At 41.7% G+C, this 23083-nt stretch overlaps 1 protein-coding gene across 1 annotated transcript in view; it reads left to right on the top strand.

Moving 5' to 3' along the window:
* Window positions 1-8914, top strand: part of loxhd1b (lipoxygenase homology PLAT domains 1b) — a 77470-nt gene extending 68556 nt beyond the window's left edge. Inside the window, exons 37-41 of the mRNA XM_041270469.1 lie at window positions 5102-5287; window positions 5993-6163; window positions 6259-6397; window positions 7090-7251; window positions 7924-8914. Coding sequence (XP_041126403.1) covers window positions 5102-5287; window positions 5993-6163; window positions 6259-6397; window positions 7090-7251; window positions 7924-8401 — 1136 coding nt within the window. The 3' untranslated portion in view covers window positions 8402-8914. The remainder of the gene's footprint in view (window positions 1-5101; window positions 5288-5992; window positions 6164-6258; window positions 6398-7089; window positions 7252-7923) is intronic.
* Window positions 8915-23083: the final 14169 nt, after the last annotated feature.

Raw genomic sequence — 23083 nt, 5'->3', positions numbered from 1 at the left:
AGCTACATCTTCTTAGAAATAGCAAACTGCATGAATGTCTGTGTCAAGGTTCAATAAGCAAAGCTTCTGACCCCGGACTAGTTAAAATCAATAATTAACATGCCTTTGAGAATATTGGCAGTGAAATGGATAGAGGTTCCTTCATCTCCAAAGTGATCAATACATAAAAAAACAGTATAAGACAAAATAATCTTCTTAATCTTTATGAAAAAAAACTATTCATGGAATTATGATAAATTCATTTTTAGTTCACATAAAAGTCTCTAGCATTTCAAAATATCTCATGGCATTTACTGTATAGTGTGCACATTTTATTAACATAGTTAATATGGTCATGTTATTGACTACATTTCAAATATGAGGTGAAGGAACTAACATTTTGTAAAACACATTGACATATACCTTATAAATAAGCAGTACATTTACATTGAATGTCATATGAATACATACAATACAGGTGGCCATCTTGGGGCATACCAAGTCTGTTACATAGGTCTATCACATAGGAATCCTTGACCTTTCGACTTTTGAGTAATAGCAATAAAATTAGGATAGTGTGTTAATATCATTTTTCAATTCAGTGCCAATAACTTAATATCGTAATACATCATGTATCCGATTGTGATGGGACCAGAGTAAAGTGAGATATGTAAAAAGGCAGATAAATTAATCCTGTTTTAAATATTATTATACACAGCTGTAACAATTACTCTATTCACACAATTATTATTTTGAGATTCAGCTTTTATTAGGGAGCTCCCCTAAATCCATTGCTTAGAAAGATACAGGGTATTAATGCTTGTGACAGAGTAACCGTCTGCCATGTGGGTGTGTGCATTCGCTGCTGATTGACAGGCAGGAGAGCGAGACGGAGGTTGAAGTTGATACGCCCCGCAGGCGAACAGGATTTATTTACATGTCAACACACTGAAAAGCGCACAGAGCACATATAACACAGTGTATGAAAGCTTTGGTAGGATCTACAATCTCTGAACTAATCTTCTCTGTTCTATAATAAACTTGCTGAAGAGATTGATCATGGCAGATAAACCGTTAGTGCGGATTTGAGAAGGGCGGATATGTGGTGGGTCGATACGCGACGGATACCCATGGTACTTGACTCCTGTCATGTATGGAAAGTGTTACCAATGTTTCTCCCTTAAAGATATAACCTGTAATTTATAACAAAAGAAAAATCTTCTGTAAGGCATTAGTATACTGATGGCATTCATCCCACAAATATCTGTTGCTATCACCATATAAAATGTTTAAATGTATACATGCAGAAAATACCAACAGAGCTCTAGCAATATTACACTTTTAGCAACATTTATGTGTTAAAATGTTTTTATTATTGTGCTGAAAGCTTTGATTGAACATGTGCAGTAGCTCTTTGTGAAGGAGTGGAATACAAACTCTGGCCCCACTGAACAGCTGCTGACTAAGAGCTCCCTGCTGCCTTAATCTGGTCCTGAGGCAGGGAGGAGGGTAAGGCGTGGGTCTGAGCCGAGCTTTGGGAAGATAATCCTCAATCCCTCAACCTATGCTGTATTCATCATCATAAAGTGATGAATAGGGTTTTTTTTTTTTTTAACTATTTCATTACAAATCAAAAACCTGAGCCGGCTGGGCTGAAAACATGGTAGCTGATCTGTGCTGCTCCTCTCATCTGTACAATTACCTGTCTGCGTGGATCAGAAGCTGAAAGCAATCAGGTGTTCCAGCAGGCAGGTGGGCGTGTCTCAGCGGAGCGTCAGTATAAAAACACAGCGATCACTACGATCGGGGCTGCTGCAAGGCAAGCCATTTTCAAGGCACACTTGATTTATAGTTTGTCGTACTGTGTTTTATTTTGAGTGTTTGTACAGTTTTGTACCATCCTCTGTGTGCTACCATTGCTGGTAGAGTCACATGACAAAAACACAGCGATATTGTTTACTTTTTGTTTGTGTTTATTAATTATATCCCTTGTGCCTGTGTTGGCGTAACAACGTCAGTCTCTCTATCTCAGTCTCTTGTATGTTTTCCTCGGCCGCCTGAGGCAAGTATACCAGGACACTACTGCAGGGTAGCATTTTGCATTTTGCAAAAATCTTACCTGTTGTACAGGTATATCAGTTTGTGCAATTTTGAAATTGCAAATTGTATTTGCATTTTAAAAAAAAAAAGCTCTCAGTTGGTATTTTGTTCTTTCAACTGGAGACTTGAGGTGGGGGGGGGGGGGGGGGGGGCATACAGTTATAAACAAAAGTGTGAACAAACTAGGAACATAATGCAAATTAGTATGGTAGCAATTGTTATCTATAGGGTGTGCAGTAGTCCAGTAAAAATGTTTAGATTTAGGATGTTTAAGTGACTTTTCCTATGCAATTTTGTGTACTTTGTTTAATAGATGGCCTCACTGTCTTTAGCACTTCAAACTCATTTCCACGGAATCGCTTTGGTGGTTACAGAATACTGTGGCGAAGCTGCTTTTTTTTAAAAACAAAAAACTGTGAATTGATTAAGGTGATTGAAGTGTGTTTGTAAACACTACCTATTTTATAGTACTATATCGATCTGGGGTTTCTGATATTCGTTGGTAACCAATAAACACAGAAAAACAGAAGCCCTATTTATACTTTATGGTTGAGGTTTTACACTAGCAGAAGAGATTTACTACATATTATATCAGAAAACCAAACAAATTACAGCCAGACACATAAAAAATGACTATTTACAGTATAATCGTAAATCTCGAAAAACTACTCACTTCTAAATCTTTTGTAGTCATTTTTGTATTACTTTAGTATAAATACATGTTAATTTGGATTCATATGTTGTTTTTTTCTGACTTTATGTGAACAAAAAGATACACATTTGCCCGTTTTCCCATTGGAAATAGTGATATTTTGAAATATCACTGTCCTGGTTACAAAAGCAAAGTTTGTGGGGAATAATAGCCATTTTCTATACTTTTGAGGCACAAGCAATTAGCAAATAACACTTACTACCCAGGAACAAAAATTGTATTACATAGTGTTATCATTGACTCTGCTGAACATTAGCACTGTTATTCTTTACATTGTTTTATTTGTATCTTTAATAAAATCAAACAGCAGTACACAAGTCCCATTTCACTGTGACTGAGCAGCAAACTGTTGTCATTAGCGAATGTGTTTTGAGGGCATTTTGTGACTGACCATTTATTTTTCCTGAAAATGAAATCAATGATAATAACTTCAAAGAGCACACTGTCTTACCTATCAACAGCACAACCTATTTTAGAGCATTCTGATAAAGGACCTATTGGGACGTTGGAGGCTTGGTTATTTCTCCTTTAAGGGCTAATTATTTACAACAGTCTTAATTCTATTCAAATAAACTGGATCATAACTAGGCATTGAGATTCATTGGACAGCCAAGTAATTAGTGGTTTTCAGCTAAGCTAATTCTGTTGTACTCTCTACTCCAATGCAGCCTCTACTACTACTACTACACTACTGGTGTGATACGAAACAAATGCATTCCAATTAACAAGTCATTGCTGCAAGGAGCTGCTATCCCGTTTATTGAAGTCATTTATATTGATGTTGGTTTTAAAGGGTGGGCAGTGATTTAACTGGAAGCAATAAGGCTCAGAATTAAATAGGCAGAGGGAGACAAATTAGTTGATAACTCCTAGCACCAGTGTGAAAACAATAAATCTGAGGTAAATAGCACCAAGCTGTTGATAATGCAGGTCTCCATAGAACTGAATGAAAAAAAGGTTTCATAGAGTCATGAGTGAATGTAGCTTGATACAGATGTTTGTAAGCAGAGACAGCATATTCCAGTAACAGGTTAGCTTGTTGATATGGAGTTTTTAAAAAAAATATTATTTCTTAGTGTTCTTATTTGTTTGTGTAAATTCCAGAAATAAATAAAAAAAAAATCTTAGTAAATAAAAAGACCAAAATGAATGCAATATTAGTCCATAGTACTGAATTCCTTTAACTTAATTAATGTACAGTTAAATTGCAAACTCTTGAGTGCCATGCCAAAACTAAGAAGTTTGCTGGATCTTTAAATTCTATATCTGGCTTCCCTGTTAACTGCATCTCTGCTATTTTTTCCATGTAAGTGTTGAATGAGCCAATTAAATTGTACACTGAGCCCCTAAGTAATAGATGTGAGTGGGTTGAAATCAGCTGTTCATTTACGTTTGGAAAAAAGGCAGCACACTTATGAAAGTATGAGGCACAGTGAAATTACTCATCCCAATGAGGAAAGAAATTCTGTGTGTTCTGTTTTCCACCTAGATGTCTGGCAGACTGGTCCCTTGATTACTGTGGAATGCAGTAATCATAATTTTTAAAGTGAATGCATGTTGAGTCATAGTGTGTAGCTTGCTTGCCAACTTGAGCCACAATTCGTTCAACAAGAGCAGCATGTGGGTCAAAAACTGCACATTGTTTTTTCAAAACTTGTTTTAAAAGAAAAAGGTAACATCACACATGCCCACATTTGAGGAAATCAAAGAAGTTTATTATTGTTCCTCCTCTTTTAGCCTTTTATGAGTACAAAACAAGTACCTTGTTAGAAATAGCAGCTGCCCACATGTCAGGAGCATTTGTGTGAGCAAAGTCATGCTGCAGGTTGTCAACTCACTCCATTAAGGGTTTCTATGTGATGTCAGCTACAAGGAAGTGTCCTAAAAATAACAGAGCACATCTTAACAGCCACGTTACACAAAGAGGGAAGTTCACAGGAGTCCCACCTTCTACACCTGTCACCTACAAACAAGAACAAGGCAAGAAAACAACATTAATGACAGATAAGAGATTACATTTTATGCCCTTTCCAGTCTACCTATATTGAAGGTACAATAGAAACCAGTGTCTTCTCTGAGCACTGTGCATGTCTGTAAATGTAGCCATCAGGACACAAAACCTGTCATATATTACATTGATTTATACAAGGAGAAAGCTTGGGGAGAGTAGCACTCATGCATATGCTATCTCGAATGAGAAAGGTGATTTTTGGCTGACTATACTGAGAAGTGATTTTGTGTAATCATTAATGATCTGTGTATGAACACACAGTGCACCTGTTTTATTTATTTCTTCTGCTTTGCCTCCAGGGGCTGGCACCGATGCCAATGTCTATATCATTGTGTTTGGAGAGAACGGGGACACGGGCACAATCCCACTGAAAGAATGCAATAAAGCCAACAAGTTTGAGCGGAAACAAACGGACGTCTTTAAGTTCCCAGAAATGTTGAGTCTGGGAGAGCTCTCCAAGGTCAGAGTATGGCATGACAATAAAGGTAAGGAAATGAGGGTGTCTGTTCTGCTGTTTATTAAAACATTGGCTACCTATATCACACAATTGTACAATATCTTTCAACACTATATTTGGAACACATCTGTATTCTGTGATTATCTTACTCGTTAGACATGGTTTCCATAATATTTATTTGTTCCTAGAAGACTAATTAAGACAAATTAAAGGGGATGATTTAAGTCTTTAAATTTAAAATTTGACATAGTTAACCTTAGCCACACAGAGAGTGGTGAGGGTATGGAATGAATTAATTAGTCATGTTGTTGAGGTTGACTCACTTTGTTCAACCTCAGCAATGGCCTGTATATTTTCCTATGTTCTTGTTTGCAAATAGTAATCTGCAACTTGATTCTGTCCTGCGTTAAGGAAGTGTTAACGAACGCTCTATAGCCACATTAGATTGCTTCATTTTACTTTAATTCAGCATTATTTCTGTGAATATACCTGTGCTATAGGTCACATTATCTGAGAGCAGCTTGATCTTTGGAGTTTGAACTGCAACAGATGAAGTGATATACAATGTTTACCTGCATATTCCAAATCCTACATTTCAGCTCATTAATTCATCAGCTTTAAAACATTACAGACATTTAGTAAACCAAGAAGTACATTTTAAGACAAGCTGGTTAAGAAGCTTGGTATTCTTCATTAATGGGTGGGAATTTGATTTTCATTTTGTCTTAATCAGGTGCTTCAGCAGGCTGGCACTTGGAGTTCATTGATGTGAAGGATGAAACGATGGATAAAACATTCCGGTTCCACTGTAATCGTTGGCTAGCGAAGAATGAAGATGACGGGCAGATCATACGGGAACTGCCCTGTGCAAATAACGATGTTCTGGACTTCTCAGACCGAACTAGTAAGTCACGTCACATCAGTGTCAATCATATGAGTTGAGATTGAAAGTTAACCATTAGTGTTAAATAAATAATTTTCTTTTCTTTTTTTTTTAAGAATATGAAATTCTTACAGTAACAAGTGACTGGGATGATGCAGACACAAAGGAAAATGTTTGGATTGTGTTGGAAGGGAAGAAGGGCAGATCCAAAGAGTTCCTGCTGGAGAATTCAACCAAGAAAAAGAAGTTCTTAAGGTATTAGTTTATTATTACACTCTGCTAGAAGCTAAAAACTGAATAGTTTCTCACAAAACTGGGACCAAAACCAGGTCTCTGTACACAACAAATCCATGGTCCAATACTAGAGCAGTGTTGAAAAAATATGCATTAATTTTACAAAGGTTTGGTATTTATTTATTTATTTTTATTATAGACTGCCATGGTGTTATTATGATAAAGTGTCATATTGCCACAATGACTTTTCTTAAGGCCAGCAAGGTGCAATTATTTTCTATGAAGAGATTGACTGCTTCAGAAATTCTGTCAGCACAGTTCTTGTTTAAAAAGTAGCATTTTTAATTAACAACTAACAATAGAAAAACTAAAGAAAATATACTTCAGGTTTTAAAAATGGTTACACAAGAAAGCTGTGAACTCGCATACAGGGTGTCATCATAATCGTACATGAAAGGTTAAAAATGTTTTGAATTAAATGAAAAGTTTATGGGATACAAAACATCTATAGGAGGCTATGGGTTTATAACAAAAGTCTGATACAAAATCAAGGCAGTGATTGTGCCAAGTAGAGTGTGACTGAGGGAAAGGGTTAGGGTTAGAGTTAGGGTTAGAACTCAATCAGCAAATTTTGAGACTGAAAAAGGAAAATATTGTTGATCTTTTTTTATACTATTTTTACTGTTTAAATGCATCGTTTGTGTGTTTTTCAGGGGAGCTACTGACAAATTTGATTTTTCCTCAAAAAATGTTGGTGATATTGCCAACATTTGTCTTGGCCACTGTCCAAAAGAAGGAAAGAAATTTACAATGAAAAATGATGAATACTGGCATGTGGAAGAAATAATTATCACAGAACAGGAGCTTGGAAACAAGTAAGCAGAAGTGATTCCCAGAAACCTGTGAAGAATCATGTTTATTTTCTTACTGCTCAGGTGTAACATTGTAATATTAAACATTTTTGGGAAGTGGGAGGTTTATCATACAAGAATAGGACACTTAGCAACTAATTAGATTATATTTATACAATGCTCTCCCTTTATAATGCTGTAGTCAGGAGCCATAGTTAAGAGACTTTGCTGTTTGTGTTCTGCCTTATAACAAGAATACTAGTATTAGTGTAAAGGCATTATGGGGCAAATGGGAGCCATGACTGTATCGCCTTATAACCTATTCTGCAGTATAAAGGGGAAACACTTTACATCCCTATGATATTTTAATTTCATTGCAGTTTACAAATGTCTAATAGTAGTGGACTAGGCATGTGCTCTAATAATTTCCTTCCCATAAAACAGGATTTAACAAACTTACTGTTTCAGGGGGAAAAAGTTACCAGTGCTCCCTGGTGGTCCTTTTTACACAGGCCTCATTAGATAAATTCTACTTTGCTCAGGCTTGTTCAAACACTCCCCCAAAAGTAAAATACACTGTTGACTTTAACATGCCAAATACCAGTGCAGAAACAAATTTAACAGGAGATTGCAAATTCAGAGGTTAAGAAGTGTTCTATCAGGGGTGTTAATATATATTTTTATTCCTGGGCACAGATACATTTTCCGGTGCAAAGCAAAAATACCATTGTCGCCCAAGAGGGATGACTTCTTGAGTTTTGAGTGTGCCAAGGCGGTGGAGAGCTTTGCCAGCAAGGCCCGGAGCCTGGTTCCCGTCAAGTACGAGATCATCGTCATTACAGGAGGTGAAAAGGGGGCCGGAACTGACGCCAATGTCTTCATCACTATTTACGGCTCCAATGGCGACTCTGGCAAGCGGGCGCTGCAGCAGAAGTTCCGGAACCTCTTTGAACGCGGACGCACTGATCGCTTCATGGTGGAGATGCTGGACTTGGGGGAAATCCACAAAGTAAAAGTTGAGCATGACAACAGTAGCATGAGTCCAGGATGGTTATTGGACAGAGTGGAGATCACAAATACTGCCACGGGCGTCACCACTCTTTTCCTTTGTGGCAAATGGTTGGACAAGAAGAGAGCTGATGGACAGACCTGGAGAATGCTGTACCCGAAATAGTACATAATTTACTTTAGTTTTGTTTTTTTTGTTTTTTTACAGTAGTTAAAGCTGCTTAGCCCATCTGAGCCAGGTTTTATAGGCTGTAGACAAGAGCCTCTCCAATTTGGCAAATTCCATTCACTTACAAACATGTATTTTTTTTTTTTTTTTACATTTAGTTCAAAACAGGACCTCATGAGAACAGAAAGATGCTGGGAAGGCTGAGTATGTCACATTATGTATTTTGATCCCAGCACACTCTTTAAAATGTTTTAATGTAATTGGAACAAAAGCTTTTGTGATAAACTTAGACATATAAAAACAGCCTAAATTGACAGCCTAAAGCACAGTTCTAATAAATTAAAATTTTGAAATGGCAACATTTCCAGTAAGTCAAGTAATGAATCAAGAGACACATTTGTGTTTTTTCAAATGAGTGGACAACTTACATGAAATGTTTCATTTTTAAAAACTTACATTTTTTTTCCTGAGAATTCTTACTGAAAACTATGTGTATAATACAAACGTTGGTAAAAGGCACTTTTTTCTAACAAAAAGGGTTTATCTAGCCTTCTATATGGATTAGTTTCTATTTTTAGAAAGACATTTTCACATTTGGTTCCAAATATAAGGTGCCTTATTTTGTTCAGTTTTAAATATTAATTATACAGTTGCAGATGTGTACGCTAATGTGTTAACGTTAATGTATTGAGCGAATTAGTTTGATACAGTGTCAAGTAAAAATCATTAGAAAAGTTTTGAAAATAAACTCAAAATAAATTCCTATAGCTTAAAAGCATGCAAACTAATTTCTGCCTTACTATATCTCAAACAATTTATTACTTGGCTTTTTTGGTTATTTTTGTACTGATACCACCAGGGTTTTGAGAATTGCTGCAATGCAATAGCACACTCTTCTACCTCAAGAGCGTGCTTAGAATAACAGCAACGGTATTGTGGTATGTACTATACATATGCAATCTTTATTTATTTATTTTTAACACTGCACTTTAGTTACAGGACCTAAAACATTAAATCCCAAAAAGCTCACCTTTATATATCAGGAAGATATATTTTTTAATGAATGTATATTTAAAGAACTCTGAACTATGTTGTAATGTAACATTGCATTTATATTTTAGGTTTTCTAAGTTAAAGATGTATTTTATAAAACAATGTGATTGTTCCAGACTTGTTTGCTTGAATCTAGTTTACAGGGGGGTTGCAGCTATTCTATTAGGAGAAAGGAGCCCATGCACAGGTATATCTTGTCTGTCAAATAACATGGAGCACAAAACAACAAGGGTCCACTTAACATTGCTCTCCCCAGGATTCTGCCAGATACACTTCTACATGAACTGCTCCAGCTATTGGACAATGCAAAATTGTTCCAGTTCATTTACATTCGAGGACTTCTCTTGTGCACAGCCATCTTCAACAAAGATTTAGATCAGGACTGACTAGGACATTCCAGAACCTTGATTTTATTCTTCTTTAACCAAGTAGATTTTGATGTGTGCTTTGGATTGTTGTCATGTTGGAACATTCTGTTGCGCTTTAAGCAAGTTTTATGATGGAGGTTTTCAGACGATTTTCCAATATCTTTTGACATGCTATGGAATCAATTTTACTGTGTATTGGAACAAAATTTCCTGTGCCATTAGAGGAAAAAAACAACCTCATAGCAGGATCTTACCACCTCCATGCTTGCCAGTAGGTATGACGTTCTTTTCTTTGTATGTCTCACCAGACTTTCTCCAAACGGAACAACTATCAATGTGACCAAATAGCTCGATTTTTGTTTCATCACTCCAAAAAACCTTTGACCAGAACTCATACCCATCATTCAAATGCAGTTTTGCAAACTTTAAGCAATTGTCCTTGTGGCTTTTTCCTTGGCCTAGGACCATTGAGACCTTCACCATGCAATACTCGACCTATGGTTGAAATGGAAACCCCACAGTCCTGCATTTCTAGAGTTAGGTTCTGCACTATCATATTGAAATTGCTAGCATCTTGTAGATAATACTATCATAGCATCAAAAGGTATGAATACTTTTGAATTAGCATTTTTGCAAATTAAAAAAAAATAATTGTAGACATCTATTTCTTGTAACTTTATTTTTTTTTTACTAAAGCCACAAAAGCAAAACTTTTGCTACAAATGTTTTTTTTCGTATATTTGTTTTTGACAAATTTCTAGAAATTATACTTTTCCACTGGGGTATGTAAACTTTTGACTACAACTGTATATTACAAAGACTGCAGAAGTGCTACAAGAGGTTAGCAAAGTAGCTGTGTTTATTCATTTTTTTGTTTTTTTGCATCCGGCCTGAGACTTGGAATGCAAAGAAATAACTACAATCTAACAAGCAGCATAAAAAGGATCATACTTTAAGAAACATCTGTGTTTTAGGATTGATTTTACATATCGTTTCTACATTTGCAACTTGGACTCCTGTTCCACACAGTTCAGGAGATGAGGTGAGGTGTGTTTTATGTACAATAGGTGGGTAAAAATAGCAGATATAAAGGAGGAAATACTTTATTCGAATCAGACAAATCTGAAGTGGCTGGCTCCAGTTCAATATCTATGTCACTCATTTGGCCTTCATGGAGAACATTTGAGACAAAATCTGGTTTCAATTTCCAGCTATTTTAAACAAAAATGAACTGGAAACTTGGAAAAATAATATGCATATGCATGATTTTTCTTTTCTGTATTTCTAACATGGAAATGCTGTTTATGCATTGAGAAAGTAAGTAGACCCTAGCAGTATCACACCAAAAGCAGACACATACACGGAGCCCCTGTTGTTTTCTCATTTTGGTAAAACCTGATTCGTTTATAAGGTCTAATTGAAAAAAAAAAAAAAACATGTTATTTTATATTACTAATTTGAATCTATGGCTTATTATTGGTCTCCCAGCAGACACAAATTAAGTGTCAAGAAACAAATACAGATCAGTTTATTTTGGCAGTTTTTATAGTTTTATTAGCATAGCCATTTCCAATTGGGATATACCTCTGTGTAACCCAATTTAACCTGAATACGTATGTCAAAGCCGCTCGACAGCCCACTCTGCATCAGGCTCTGAGTCCCCACCCCCGAGGAGATAAAGTGCCGTGAGCATAAGGGATCAGCGCCATTTTATCTTCAGCCTTGTCAGAGAAGGAGCACTGGGTCTACCCATCACGGTTGTTTTGTGAGAAGTCCATTGTTTTCAATTTCTCTGCCTTTTCCTTCAGAAAAAAATATATACATACTGCATATTTTCTGCACCTTTAGCCCTCGGTTTTGGTTACTTCCCACCATGGCCTTGTGCACCACTGAAAGCCGGCAGGTTTCCCCACTCCTTCCCTGGAATCCTGTTCCCACTCTGGGCTAACTCCTTGCTGCTGCACTCCTCTGGAGCATTTTCATCTATTTCTTGTTCTCTCCCTCTAGTGCCAAAAGCAATAGAGTAATATTTGTATTAGTAACATTAGGAAAGAAAAGTACATACATTTTTCTTTGCCTCCTTTTGTTCTGGGGAGATTGCTTCAGAGTGAAAGTGAGTAGTCTCCCTATTGCTTGGCTACAAAGCTTGTTCACACAGAAGGCCCCTAGTTCCAGTTGTTTTACTTAATCAGCAGCTGCTCTGTGCTTCAAGACGAGACACTTGCTGTTAAAGGCTTTTATAGCTACTCTGCATGACAGTGTTGACTGGCATCAAAGAGCTGGGGAGGACACCTCCCCAGTGTTTTATGCCGCTTTAGTTGAGCAGCAGGTCAGCATGACTTTAACGAAGGCTAATAGTAGGAATCCCGGCCCCTACATCAAATTGCTGGTGCATGCTGTGCATCTTTGCCAAGAGGCCTCTGCAGAACATTCACTTTTCAGCGCACCGCCACCTATTTCCACTGCTCAGTACCAAGTCCTTACCGAGCCTGTATCGCTCACACCCCACGATACTGCCAGATTTTTTGCAGGCGGTGCAGTCCCCCGCTATCTCTTGAGTGATTGATAAACTTTGTGGGATGCACAATGCAGAGAAGCTGAGCCTTGTCCACGTCCCGCCTGTTAAGGCTTCCATCCCCCCCCCCCCCCCCCCCCCCCCCCAATCCAGCTGCCCAGCCTGGCGTTGCTTTCTTGCCCTAACAAGCAATGTCGCACCTCGCCCAAGTGGTTGGATGTACTGCACCATCTGCTTCAGCTGTCAAAGTATAGCAAACTTTAGGCAGGAACATCGCAGCCCTGGTGATTGCCCAAAGGCAGCTTTGGCTCTCTCAGGCTTGATGTGCCAGTTACGCCAGGGCACACGTTCCAGCCCACTATAGATAAGATGCTGCACGTTTTGCCACAATCCAACCCTATTTTTCTGACTTGACAGGAGAGTCTATTCAGAAAAGTACTTATTACTTTCTTCTATGATAAATGTTCATTTTTATTGTGTTTTACACAAATTATATGTGATATTATAAATAATCTAGATTAGTTTTACTAATTACCATTATTTGTGCACTACAGTCTGTTGTTTTTTACATCCCATTGCGGCCTTGTGCCCCGCGTGAAGCCGACAGCTTGAATCGCCCCTTCCCAGGGATCAATCACTGTAAGTCAGCTGATTTTGTACTCTCCCCCAGACTGTAATAGCTCCCAGTGGAGTTATTTTATTCTTGTTTTGGCTTCAGACAACATTACGAGACAGTTTGTATAATTTAAGTAATTGTATTGCTGTATTATTGTATGAGAGAATATTTTTTCTCATTATATTTTTCTCTTTTCACAGAGACTACACGCAGGCTTTTCTGCATTGCATGCTGCAGTACACGTGTCGTGAGAGCAGTTTCTGGGCTCAGCAGCGCTGTGCAGGACCAAGAGACTGCTTTGGAAATCCTTCCCATAGCATCTCAATGCCGTTTTGGTGACAACTTTATCATCACCATTATGAGGGCTGTTAGGTTACTAACAAGCAGGCTTCCCTCAGTCTTGTGTGAGTACTGATTGAGTGGTTTTGCTAGTAGCTTGCACAGGTGGCCATCCCTATACACTGCTACCCGCTACAACTGCGAACCGGTTGGACCCTTACTAAATCAGAACCAGTATGGTGCTGAATAAACCGTTCCAATACCGCACCACACTGCACCGGTAGCGTACTATACGTACAGTATCGTACCATTGGTACCGTTGTTACCCTACACTACTGACCCAGTACTACAGTCACGGAACCAGTACCAAAGCAACCCGGTACCATCTCGGTTCCAAAAAGCTGATAGTTCATTGTAATAAGCAGGCTTCCCTCAGTCTTGTGTGAGTACTGTCTGGGTGGCTTTGCCAGTAGCATACACAGCTGGGCATCCCTATACAGTGCTACCCACGGACTGGTAGACCTTACCGGTACCGAGGTCACGACCCGCTGTATTCCCGTTTCCGTACTGTATCATACCTGGACTGAAATTACCACACAGGTACAGCATTGTACTAACCTGCTGCTACAAGCACAGAACCGGTACCAAACGACCCGTGCCGTCCCGGTTCCGACACCATACTATACCAACCTGGTACTATCCCAGTTCCGAGCAGGTCTTGTTGGGTCTTGAACAGCCTCATCATTATCTTTTAGCAGCTGGGGCAGCTACTGTACATTCTTATTGTACATTGCTTGCTATTTGCATAATGCCTGAGTTTTATCCCTACGAGACATGCAAGGCCAGCCTGCCTGAGGAGGACAAGTATGGCAGATGCTCTTCCTGCCTGGAGCCAGAGCACGCAAAGAGACACTGGTGAACTGCATTTTATGACAGTTTTGTGTGCATTTCTCCAAGTGTGCACTGGAGAAACATCTCTCCAACAGCTCTACAGAGCGCTCTGCATCCCTCACCTATGCACAGTGCTCCCCTATGACCGTCTGTTACAGAGGAGGCTGCGTCCTCACCCAGTGGCTCTGTGCCAAGGGAGAGCAGACAACATGCACAGGAAAGATCATTCTTCATTTTCTTCTGCCTCTCCTACTCCTCCCTGTGGCAAAGCGTAAGCCCTGCATATGGGGAACTATGTAGTTTATTGTATGTTTTTGGGTTAATTGTTAACATATTGATTTAATTAATTGTTTAGCTGCTGTGGCGCTCCGCCAGGGACAATTACACATCTGCGTGGAGCAGCAGCTGAAAGCAATCAGCTATTCCAGCAGATAATGGGCGTGTCTCAGCGGAGCGTCAGTATAAAAGCATGGTGATTGCTGTGATCGGGGCTGCTGCAAGGCCTGTCGTTTTCAAGGCACCTTTGATTTATAGTTTGTTGTACTGTGTTTTCTTTTGCACTTTTTGTACAGCTTGATGTACTAGTCCTCTGTGCGTTACCATCGCTGGTAACGTCACATGACCACCTTTATTTTACTTTCGTTTTCTGTTTGTTTGATAATAAAACCTGCGCGCCTGTGCCAGCGTTTTCAACATCAACACCACGTCTGTCTCTCTGTATGCTTGAACAGCGGCTACCCACACGCGTGACACGTGACTCCGCTGAGGAAAAAGAATGGTCACTGGTCTAAGCGCTCAGAGCAAATGGACAAGCTTTGGGCAGCATTTTCCTGCCAAGGAACTGTCCTCACAGAGTTGCTGCATGAATGTTCAGCACCGCCTGTCCCGCCTGTCCCGCCTGTCGCTTTGGGGTCCTAGGGGGCTATGAGCTATGGACTATTGGCAGCAGGATGATGCATTCTATCATCACTCATCACCTCTGAGGGGGTGGGTGAACAGGAACTGACGTTCCCGTCTTCAGATGTGGAGTCAGACAGCACGCCCCCTGCAGTTAATCTTCAATGATGAGCCTGACACCTCTGCTGTGTCCTCTTTGAGATTCAGTCATCCTGGGGTCATCCTGGGGTCACCTGGCTACAGCTCATGCTGATGGGGACAAAGTTCAGCTGTTGGATGCCCCTATTACACCAGGGCCTTCCTTTGGTCTTGCGGTGGACGAGATGTTTCAGCATTTTCACCGCGCACAGGAATCCATGAAGGAGTTGGTGCGCTTGCTTCCAAAAAAGTGACCACAAGCCACAAGGTGAGAAGTGGCCCAGGGGGTGTGTTGCCACAGGCCCAGGGCCCCTTCTTAGGGAGCCATCTGGATTATTGGCATCAGTGCACCATGGACATCTGGGTGCTTACTACAGTTTAAACCAGCTACTCACTGCAGTTCAAACACAGTTCCCCTCCTTTTGGGGGTGCAACTCCAAAATCAGTCAAGGACCCAAAAAATGCCACAGGAGGTAACAGTTCTGCTGCAATGGTGAGCTATTTGTATAGTACATCCCCTCCAGTTGGAAGAAGGGTTCTACTCCAGGTACTTCCTACTGCCCAAGTGGGATGGTGGCCTCAGACCAATCCTTGACCTCAGACTGGTCAACCTGTATCTCAGCCAAAGGAGGATCAAAATGTTGACAATGCAACAGCTGTTGCAGTCAATCAGGCTACATGACTGTTTCACCACAGTGGACCTCAAAAGATACCTATTTCCACATCCACATAAAACCAGCATACAGCAAGTACCTACGGTTACCCTTTCAGGGAACAGCGTACAAGTTCAGGGTCTTGCTGTTTGGCCTCTCGCTAGCTCACTGTGCCTTTTCGAAGTGCATGGAAGCTATACTGGTCAAGTGAGACCCAATGTTATCAGAGTACTCAATTATTTGGACGACTGGTTCATTTGTGCCCAGTCTCCAGCTCAGACAGACACTTACACGGAACTGGTCACCGGCCACCTTCAAAGGTTGGGTGAATTATGCAAAAAGCCAGCTCGTGCCTTCTCAGACAACCTCCTATCTAGAAGTGTGCTTGGACTCCAAGTCCATGCTGTCCACTCTGTCAGACATCATAGTGCAGAAAAAAGCCACCTATTTAGAGCTATTTCAACTCAACAGAGTGCTCACAGTAATGACATTCCAGAAACTTCTGGGCTTGTTGGCAGCAGCTTCTCTGACCCTACCTTCTCCTGTGCTATGCCCTGGTTTGACAGCAGGATTTTTCAGCATTGTTGAATCGCGGCCACCTATTGACAGTGTCTCGTCACTGTCTAAAGGCACTCTCTTGATAGAAATCTACACTTCGGCGTAGCACTGAGCAGTGTCACCAGAAGAGAGGTCGTCACCATGGACACATCCAGCCTGGGCTGGGGCACTGTGTGGAATGGCAGGGGGGTACAGGGGGTGTGGAACACCCCTTGGCAGAGTCTCCACATCAATATGTTGAGCTGCAGGCAGACAACACAACAGTGGTGGTCTATATAAACCACCAGGGTGGCCTCAGGTCTCTCAGTCTCCAAGTTTCCAGCATCTCAGAGTGGAGGCTTCACCCTGAGGTGGTGAACCTCATTGGGGAGAGATTTGGGAGGGCAGAGATAGATCTCTTTGCCTCCCAGGAATCGAACCACTGCCCCTTTGGTTCTCCATAACAGCAGTGGCCAAGGCAACTGTTACATGCCTTCTCGCCGCTCGCTATGCCCCCACTTAGTCTGGAGACAATCATTCAGGACCAGGCCAAGGTGATCTCAGTAGCCCCTTATTGGCTTAGGAGACAGTGGGGCGAATCTCTCCTCCCGCTGTACCACTGGCAGCGGAAATGCTGCCAATGGTGCGGCTGTCAGAAGACATGCTGACAGCTCCCAGACTGACTCCTTCAGCCGGGGCAAGTCCAGCAGCAGAAAAGCTGCTGGGGTTGGTGGTCTCCAGACCTCCCCCTCCCTTTATAGCTGGCAGCTCCCTCTGGGGGGACTTCAGCCCCTAGAACTCCTGCAGCAAAATTGCTGTGGGGAAAGGTGATCTCCTGACCTCTCCCCCCTTTATCATAGCCGGCAGCTCCCTCTGGTGGGGCTCCGGCCACACTGACCCCTGTGGCCAAGCAGAGCTGACTGCAACCCCTGGCGAAGCAGTTCCAGCAACCCCAGGCAATGCGGAGCAGCTGGCAACCCCAGGCGATACGGAGTGGCTGGCAACCCCAGGCAATGCCAGGCAGGCATCCTTGGGCGAAGCGAGGCAGGCAATCTTGGACGAAGCGAGCCAGGCATCCTTGGGAGAAGCGAGGCAGGGAGTCAGGACAAGCTGGTGTGCGGGTGTTGGCCCTCTTCTCGGCCACTGTGGCCAGGCGGTTCTTCCCCGTGCTTCCCTCAGCAGCCTATGCAAGGGCTGCTGAGGACCGCCAGCATCTATTCCTGGTCTTTCTGGTGCAGGGAGAGGCAGCTCCTGCTCCTCTCCCCCTGATGATGATGGAGGCAGAGGCAGCTCCAGTTCCTCTCTTCGTGTTGGTGGGGGAAGTGATACCAGCAGGCATTCACCCTCTGCTGGTGGATGGGGACCCAGCAGGCATTCACCCTCTGCTGGTGGATGGGAACCCATCAGGCATTCACCCTCTGCTGGTGGACGTGGTGGAGGCAGAGGCAGTTCCTGCTGCTCTGCTCTTGCCGGTGGAGGTGGTGGAGGCGTGTAGTCTCCTGCGAGTGAAGGTGGCAGAGTCCGCGACAGCTCCTGCTGTCCAGGTCCTGCCGACGGAGCTGGTGGAGTCGTGTAGTCTCCTGCCAGTGAAGGTGGCAGAGTCCGAGACAGCTCCTGCTGCCCTGCTCCTGCCGATGGAGGTGGCAGAGGCATGTAATCTCCTGGCGGTGGAGGTGGGAGCACCGTGCAGTCTACCCTTGTTACAGGGGACTGGTGCGGCTCTCCCTCCTGCTCTGGAGACAGCGGTGGGACCTTTCTCTCTGGCACTGGAGACGGCAGCAACGGCTCCTCTTCATCTGGCACTGGAGATGGTTCCTCTCCCTCTGACTCTGGAGGCAAAACCAACACAGACTCCTCCCTCTTGGGTTGTGGACGCACCAACTCCTCCCTTTTTGGCTGTGGAGCTGGCATTCACTTCTTCTCCTTTCTGTGGACTGGTCTTGTGATCTTCATGCGAAGCCACTCCTCCGCATCCTCCACCTTTCCCTGATCGAGGGCCTTCAAAAAGAGAGGATCTTCATAGGGGCAAACTTCCCGGAGGTGCCCATACTCCATGGCACACCATGGAGCCCCTCCTTCTTTCAACTCCTCCTGGCGATTATGCCATGGCTGCCTTTCTTCCTCCCATCCCATTTTTTTATATTTTATTTTTTTATGAATTTTACACCCACAGTATCCCTGGTCTGACGCTTGGAGGCGCTCTTGTCCCGGTACTGACAACATGTGTCACAAAGACGGCCGGAGTGGGTGGTGTCAGACCAGAGCCAGGAAATAAGCAACAGAGAGGTGGAGTTTGGTGGAGCTGAGCGAATGGTCTCGCTCAGCATTTAATAAGTAAACAGACAGTCAGGAAATAAAAAGGTTGCAACAAACAAAAACACAGGAATAAAATAGACAAACAAAACGGACTACACAGACAAACATGGTGAGCTTCTATTTTTCTTACAATTATCACAATTACATCCGTCTCCAATCCCGTTCTCCACTCACCGAACACACAACCCCGAGTGGGTGAAAACATGCAGCTTTTATGCAGCTGTACCATGACTCGATTGCTAATCAATCATTCAATTGGAGTCTTGGTACAACTACACGTGAATTAATAAAGTGCAATTCCCCGTGCTCACATATTATTACATTTTACTTGCACGTGAAGTGCTGTGCAATCCTTGTGCCTAAATACAGATATACATTTTAAACATTCGTGTTACACAGACCCATTTATATGACTATACGCCAACATTAACACATAACATATAACAGAAAATACACACAGGGGCGGGCACTTTGCCACATACCTTTACTAGGTTCTACAAAACTTTTGCTTCACAAAACTGGCCTTTATGGGAGAGTGACAAAAAGAAAGCCATTGTTGAAAAAAACTCACATCAAATCTCAGCTAGAGTTTGCCAGAAGGCATGTGGGAGACTCTGAGACCAAGTGGAAAAAGATTCTATGGTCTGATGAGACCATAATAGAGCCTTTTGGCCTCAACGCTAAGCGCTATGTTTGCGCAAGCCTAATATTGCACATCATCCTGAGAACACAATCCCTACCGTGAAGCACGGTGGTGGCAGCATCATGCTATCAGGATGCTTCTCTATGTATGGGCCTGGAAAGCACGTGAAGATAGAGGTCAACGTGAAAACACGTGAAGATAGAGTCTACCTGGGACTTGGGAGAAGATTTATCTTCCAGCAGGTCAATTGCCCCAAACATACAGCCAACAAAAAGGTCAAAGTTCTGGAGTGGCCCAGTCAAAGCCCAGACCTCAATCCAACTGGGAATATGTGGAAAGAGCCTTGAAAATTGCTGTTCACCAAAGGTCCCCATCCAACTTGACAGAGCTTGAGCAAGTTTGCAAAGTAGAATAGGCAAAAATTGAGTTCAGATGTGCAAAACTGGCAGAGACTTATTCAAATAGACTCATGGCTGTAATTTCTGCCAAAGGTGCCTCTACCAAATATTGACTCAAGGGGGTGAATACTTATGCAATCAATTATTTTCTGTTTTATATTTGTAATCAATTTAGAACAATTTGTAGATTTTATTTTTCACTTTGACATTATGGACTGTTGTGTTGATCATTGGCTATAACTCCTAATTAAATCCTTTTTGATTCCATGTCGTAATACAATAAAATGTGGAAAAGTCCAAGGGAGGTGAATACTTTTGAGAGCCACTGTATGTACTTAAGGGCATGTTCCTGCTTTCGTTGTTGTGCTTTTGCCACATTCTGCAGATTGGATGTACATCCTATTGTACCATATTTCCCAGCTATATATTTTTTTGTAGTGAAAGTACACATTGGGCCTGTCAGTTAAGCCTCAAAATAGCAATTGATTAATTGGGCACACAAAATATAATCGTTCTAGTAAATAGCGATGATTGCACCATACATTTTCTGTGCATTCCTCTCTCTGTGATGTTATTTTTTAAATATCATTGCAGTTAAAAGCTTGTGCACAACAATTGAATGTGAGGGGTAATTATGCCTTGGTAGCATCATGAGATAAAAAAAAAAGCATTTGCAACAAGCCTAGCAAGTTTAACATACTACAAGAGTGTTACTAAAATATTTATTCCAAACAGATTATGGTATTTTGTAGTAGAGAACAGGAGACAAAGTCAGAAGTAGGCTTTAAAAGAATAATTAATTATAATTGCTATTTCATTCTGAAAGGACCAGCACAATACTTGTTTGTTTGTTCTGACTCACCATGTTTGTTTGTTTGTTCCACTGTTTGTTTAGTGTTAGTCCATTTTGTTTGTCTATTTATTTTGGCCTCAAGTGCCATGTGCTGTTTTTGTTTAAATCTTTTGTTTGTTTGTTTAATAAAAACACTGAGCACAGTCTTTGCGTCTCAGTTTCAACCTCAGTACAGTCTTTGTGTTGCTTCCTGAACCTGACATCACTACCCACACACACCACTCAAGCCATCAGTGATATATGGTGCATTGTAGGATACAGCGCCTCTGGAGGAGTCAGATTTTTGTTGTTGTTGTTTTTGTAGTGTTTCGAGGAAGATGGAAAAAAAGATGCAATGGCAGAAGATACCATCAGGTTGCGGGATTGTATCCAGAACAATCCTGGGCTGGAGGCCCAGTCCATGCCCATAGCCATCCGGGTTCTGTGGCTAATGGACAAGCAGTGATAGGAGGCCTATGAGGGATAACAAACTCCAAAGACCCTGGAGGAAGGTGTGGAGTTGGTCCTCTGCTACTAGAAGGCAGCGATAAAGAGAACGGCAGCCCAGGTAGCAGGGTTTCCAGCGCAAGAGGGAGAAACCCTGCTGTCTTCAGCGCCCAGAAGGGAGAGCCCGAGCGTCCAGCGCCAGGAAGGGGGGAGCACGAGCATCCAGCACCCGGAAGGGAGGAGCCTGTGCGTCCAGAGCCCAGAAGGGGGAAGCCGGTGCATCCAGCACCCAGAAGGGGGGAGCGAGGGGGCTACGTCTGCCTCTGCCGCCTCCACCACCAGGAGGAGGAGAGCAGCAGGAGCTGCCTCTACTTCCACCACCCGAGGGAGGCATTGCTGCTGACAGCCTTACGACCTTACAACAATTAGTCCACGGGCAGATGTACTGAGATTACAATTGAAAGATTGTTTAGCAATTGAGTCTTGGTACAGCTGCATAAAAGAGGCACGTTTCACTCATTCATGGTTGTGTGTTCAGTGAGTAGAGAATGGGATAGAAAGTCGGGAGTAAGCTTTAAAAGAATAATTAATTATAATTGCTATTTCGTGCTGAAAGGACCAGCATGACACTTGTGTGTTTGTTCGGACTGACCGGGTTTGTTTAGTGTTAGTCCATTTTGTTTGTCTATTTATTTTGGCCTTGAGTGTCGTGTGCTGTTTTTGTTTAAATCTTTTATTTGTTTGTTTAATAAAAACACTGAGTGCTGTCTTTGCGTCTTGGTTTCAACTTCTGTACTGCCTGTCTCTGGGTTGCTTCCTGAACTTGACGTCACCATCCACATGCACCACTCAAGCCATCTGTGACAGTCCATCATAAAAAAAGGCCAAAATCAACAACGTGGCATTGAAATATTATTCAATACACTGCACATATGTGGCGGATCAATACTACCACTGTCAGTACATTTCATTGTCATCTATCTTCTATTTTAAATGTTCACACTAATGCTGTATATAAACATATGTTGTAAATCAATCTGAATTTCTAAAGGAATGTTGATGCTAAAATTGTAATAGAAACACCTTTAAATATTTGTATTCTTTCCTGCAGAATACTGTGCAATTTGAGTCTGGGAACATCTGCTACAGATTTGCTCAACTACTCAAAAGATGTAAATGTCTCTGCATATGTAACTTTCTTGAGCTCCGTTTTTCCTTTGGCAATGAAAGATCTTATTGAAGCGCTGGTTCTCTGAGCGCCGCTGGCTTTTTGGTGTTTTTGTGATCTTTCCTGCTTACCACAAACATCATTCTTGCTCCCATGTCCCATCGTTAAAATCAATCCTGCATAGTTTACAGAAAGTATGCCTCCAACATTGTTTAGGATTATATGAGAATATGTTGTGGTCCAAGAAGCTTGGAATTTGCATCAATATCTTTTTATTTTTTTACATTTTACTGGATGAGTAGGGCTTATCACACACAAAGCCATCGTAGATTGTCAAGTATGGAGCTTGCCTCGTGCACTGAATGCATGCCTGCCGCAGGGCTCCCCTGGGTCCTAAACCCAGCTACTGTAGATACAGAAGGGGATTGCAGTGGGGGCTACACAGAGGTATATCGCAATTGGTAATGGATAACATTTCTATTTCATGGAACCAGAGTTTTGATACATAACATAATGTTTAATCACTTCTTTAAAACCACTATACTGTAAGGACAGCAGTGCCATTATTAAGCCCCTTTAATGATTAAGATCCAGGGCTCTGGAGCTATTTTCTCTAGCCAGTCATTTATTCCCCAGAAAGGCTCTAGATTCAGGTTGGTATGTGCTTTGAATTATTTCTTGTTCTATAGCACAATACTCTGGTCCCAAGTGATGATGGTCTAGGCATGTTTTACTATACAAATGCTACAAATTCTGTAATAAGTTTTACAAGTGCTCCGTTGTTGAGTGACTGCGAGTAACATATATAGTTTGTAGGTTTTGTATGAAATATGCTAAAATACCAGTAATGGTTACACACATGAATTCCTGTGGGATATCAGCAATAACATCTATTCCACAGCTGTTGATACACATTTTAAATGTTACC

This window comes from Polyodon spathula, chromosome 2 (genome assembly GCF_017654505.1).
Source record: "Polyodon spathula isolate WHYD16114869_AA chromosome 2, ASM1765450v1, whole genome shotgun sequence".
Lineage (NCBI taxonomy): Eukaryota > Metazoa > Chordata > Actinopteri > Acipenseriformes > Polyodontidae > Polyodon > Polyodon spathula.
The sequence above is the reverse complement of the archived record's forward strand: the minus strand, read 5'-3'. Positions and strand labels throughout refer to the sequence as shown.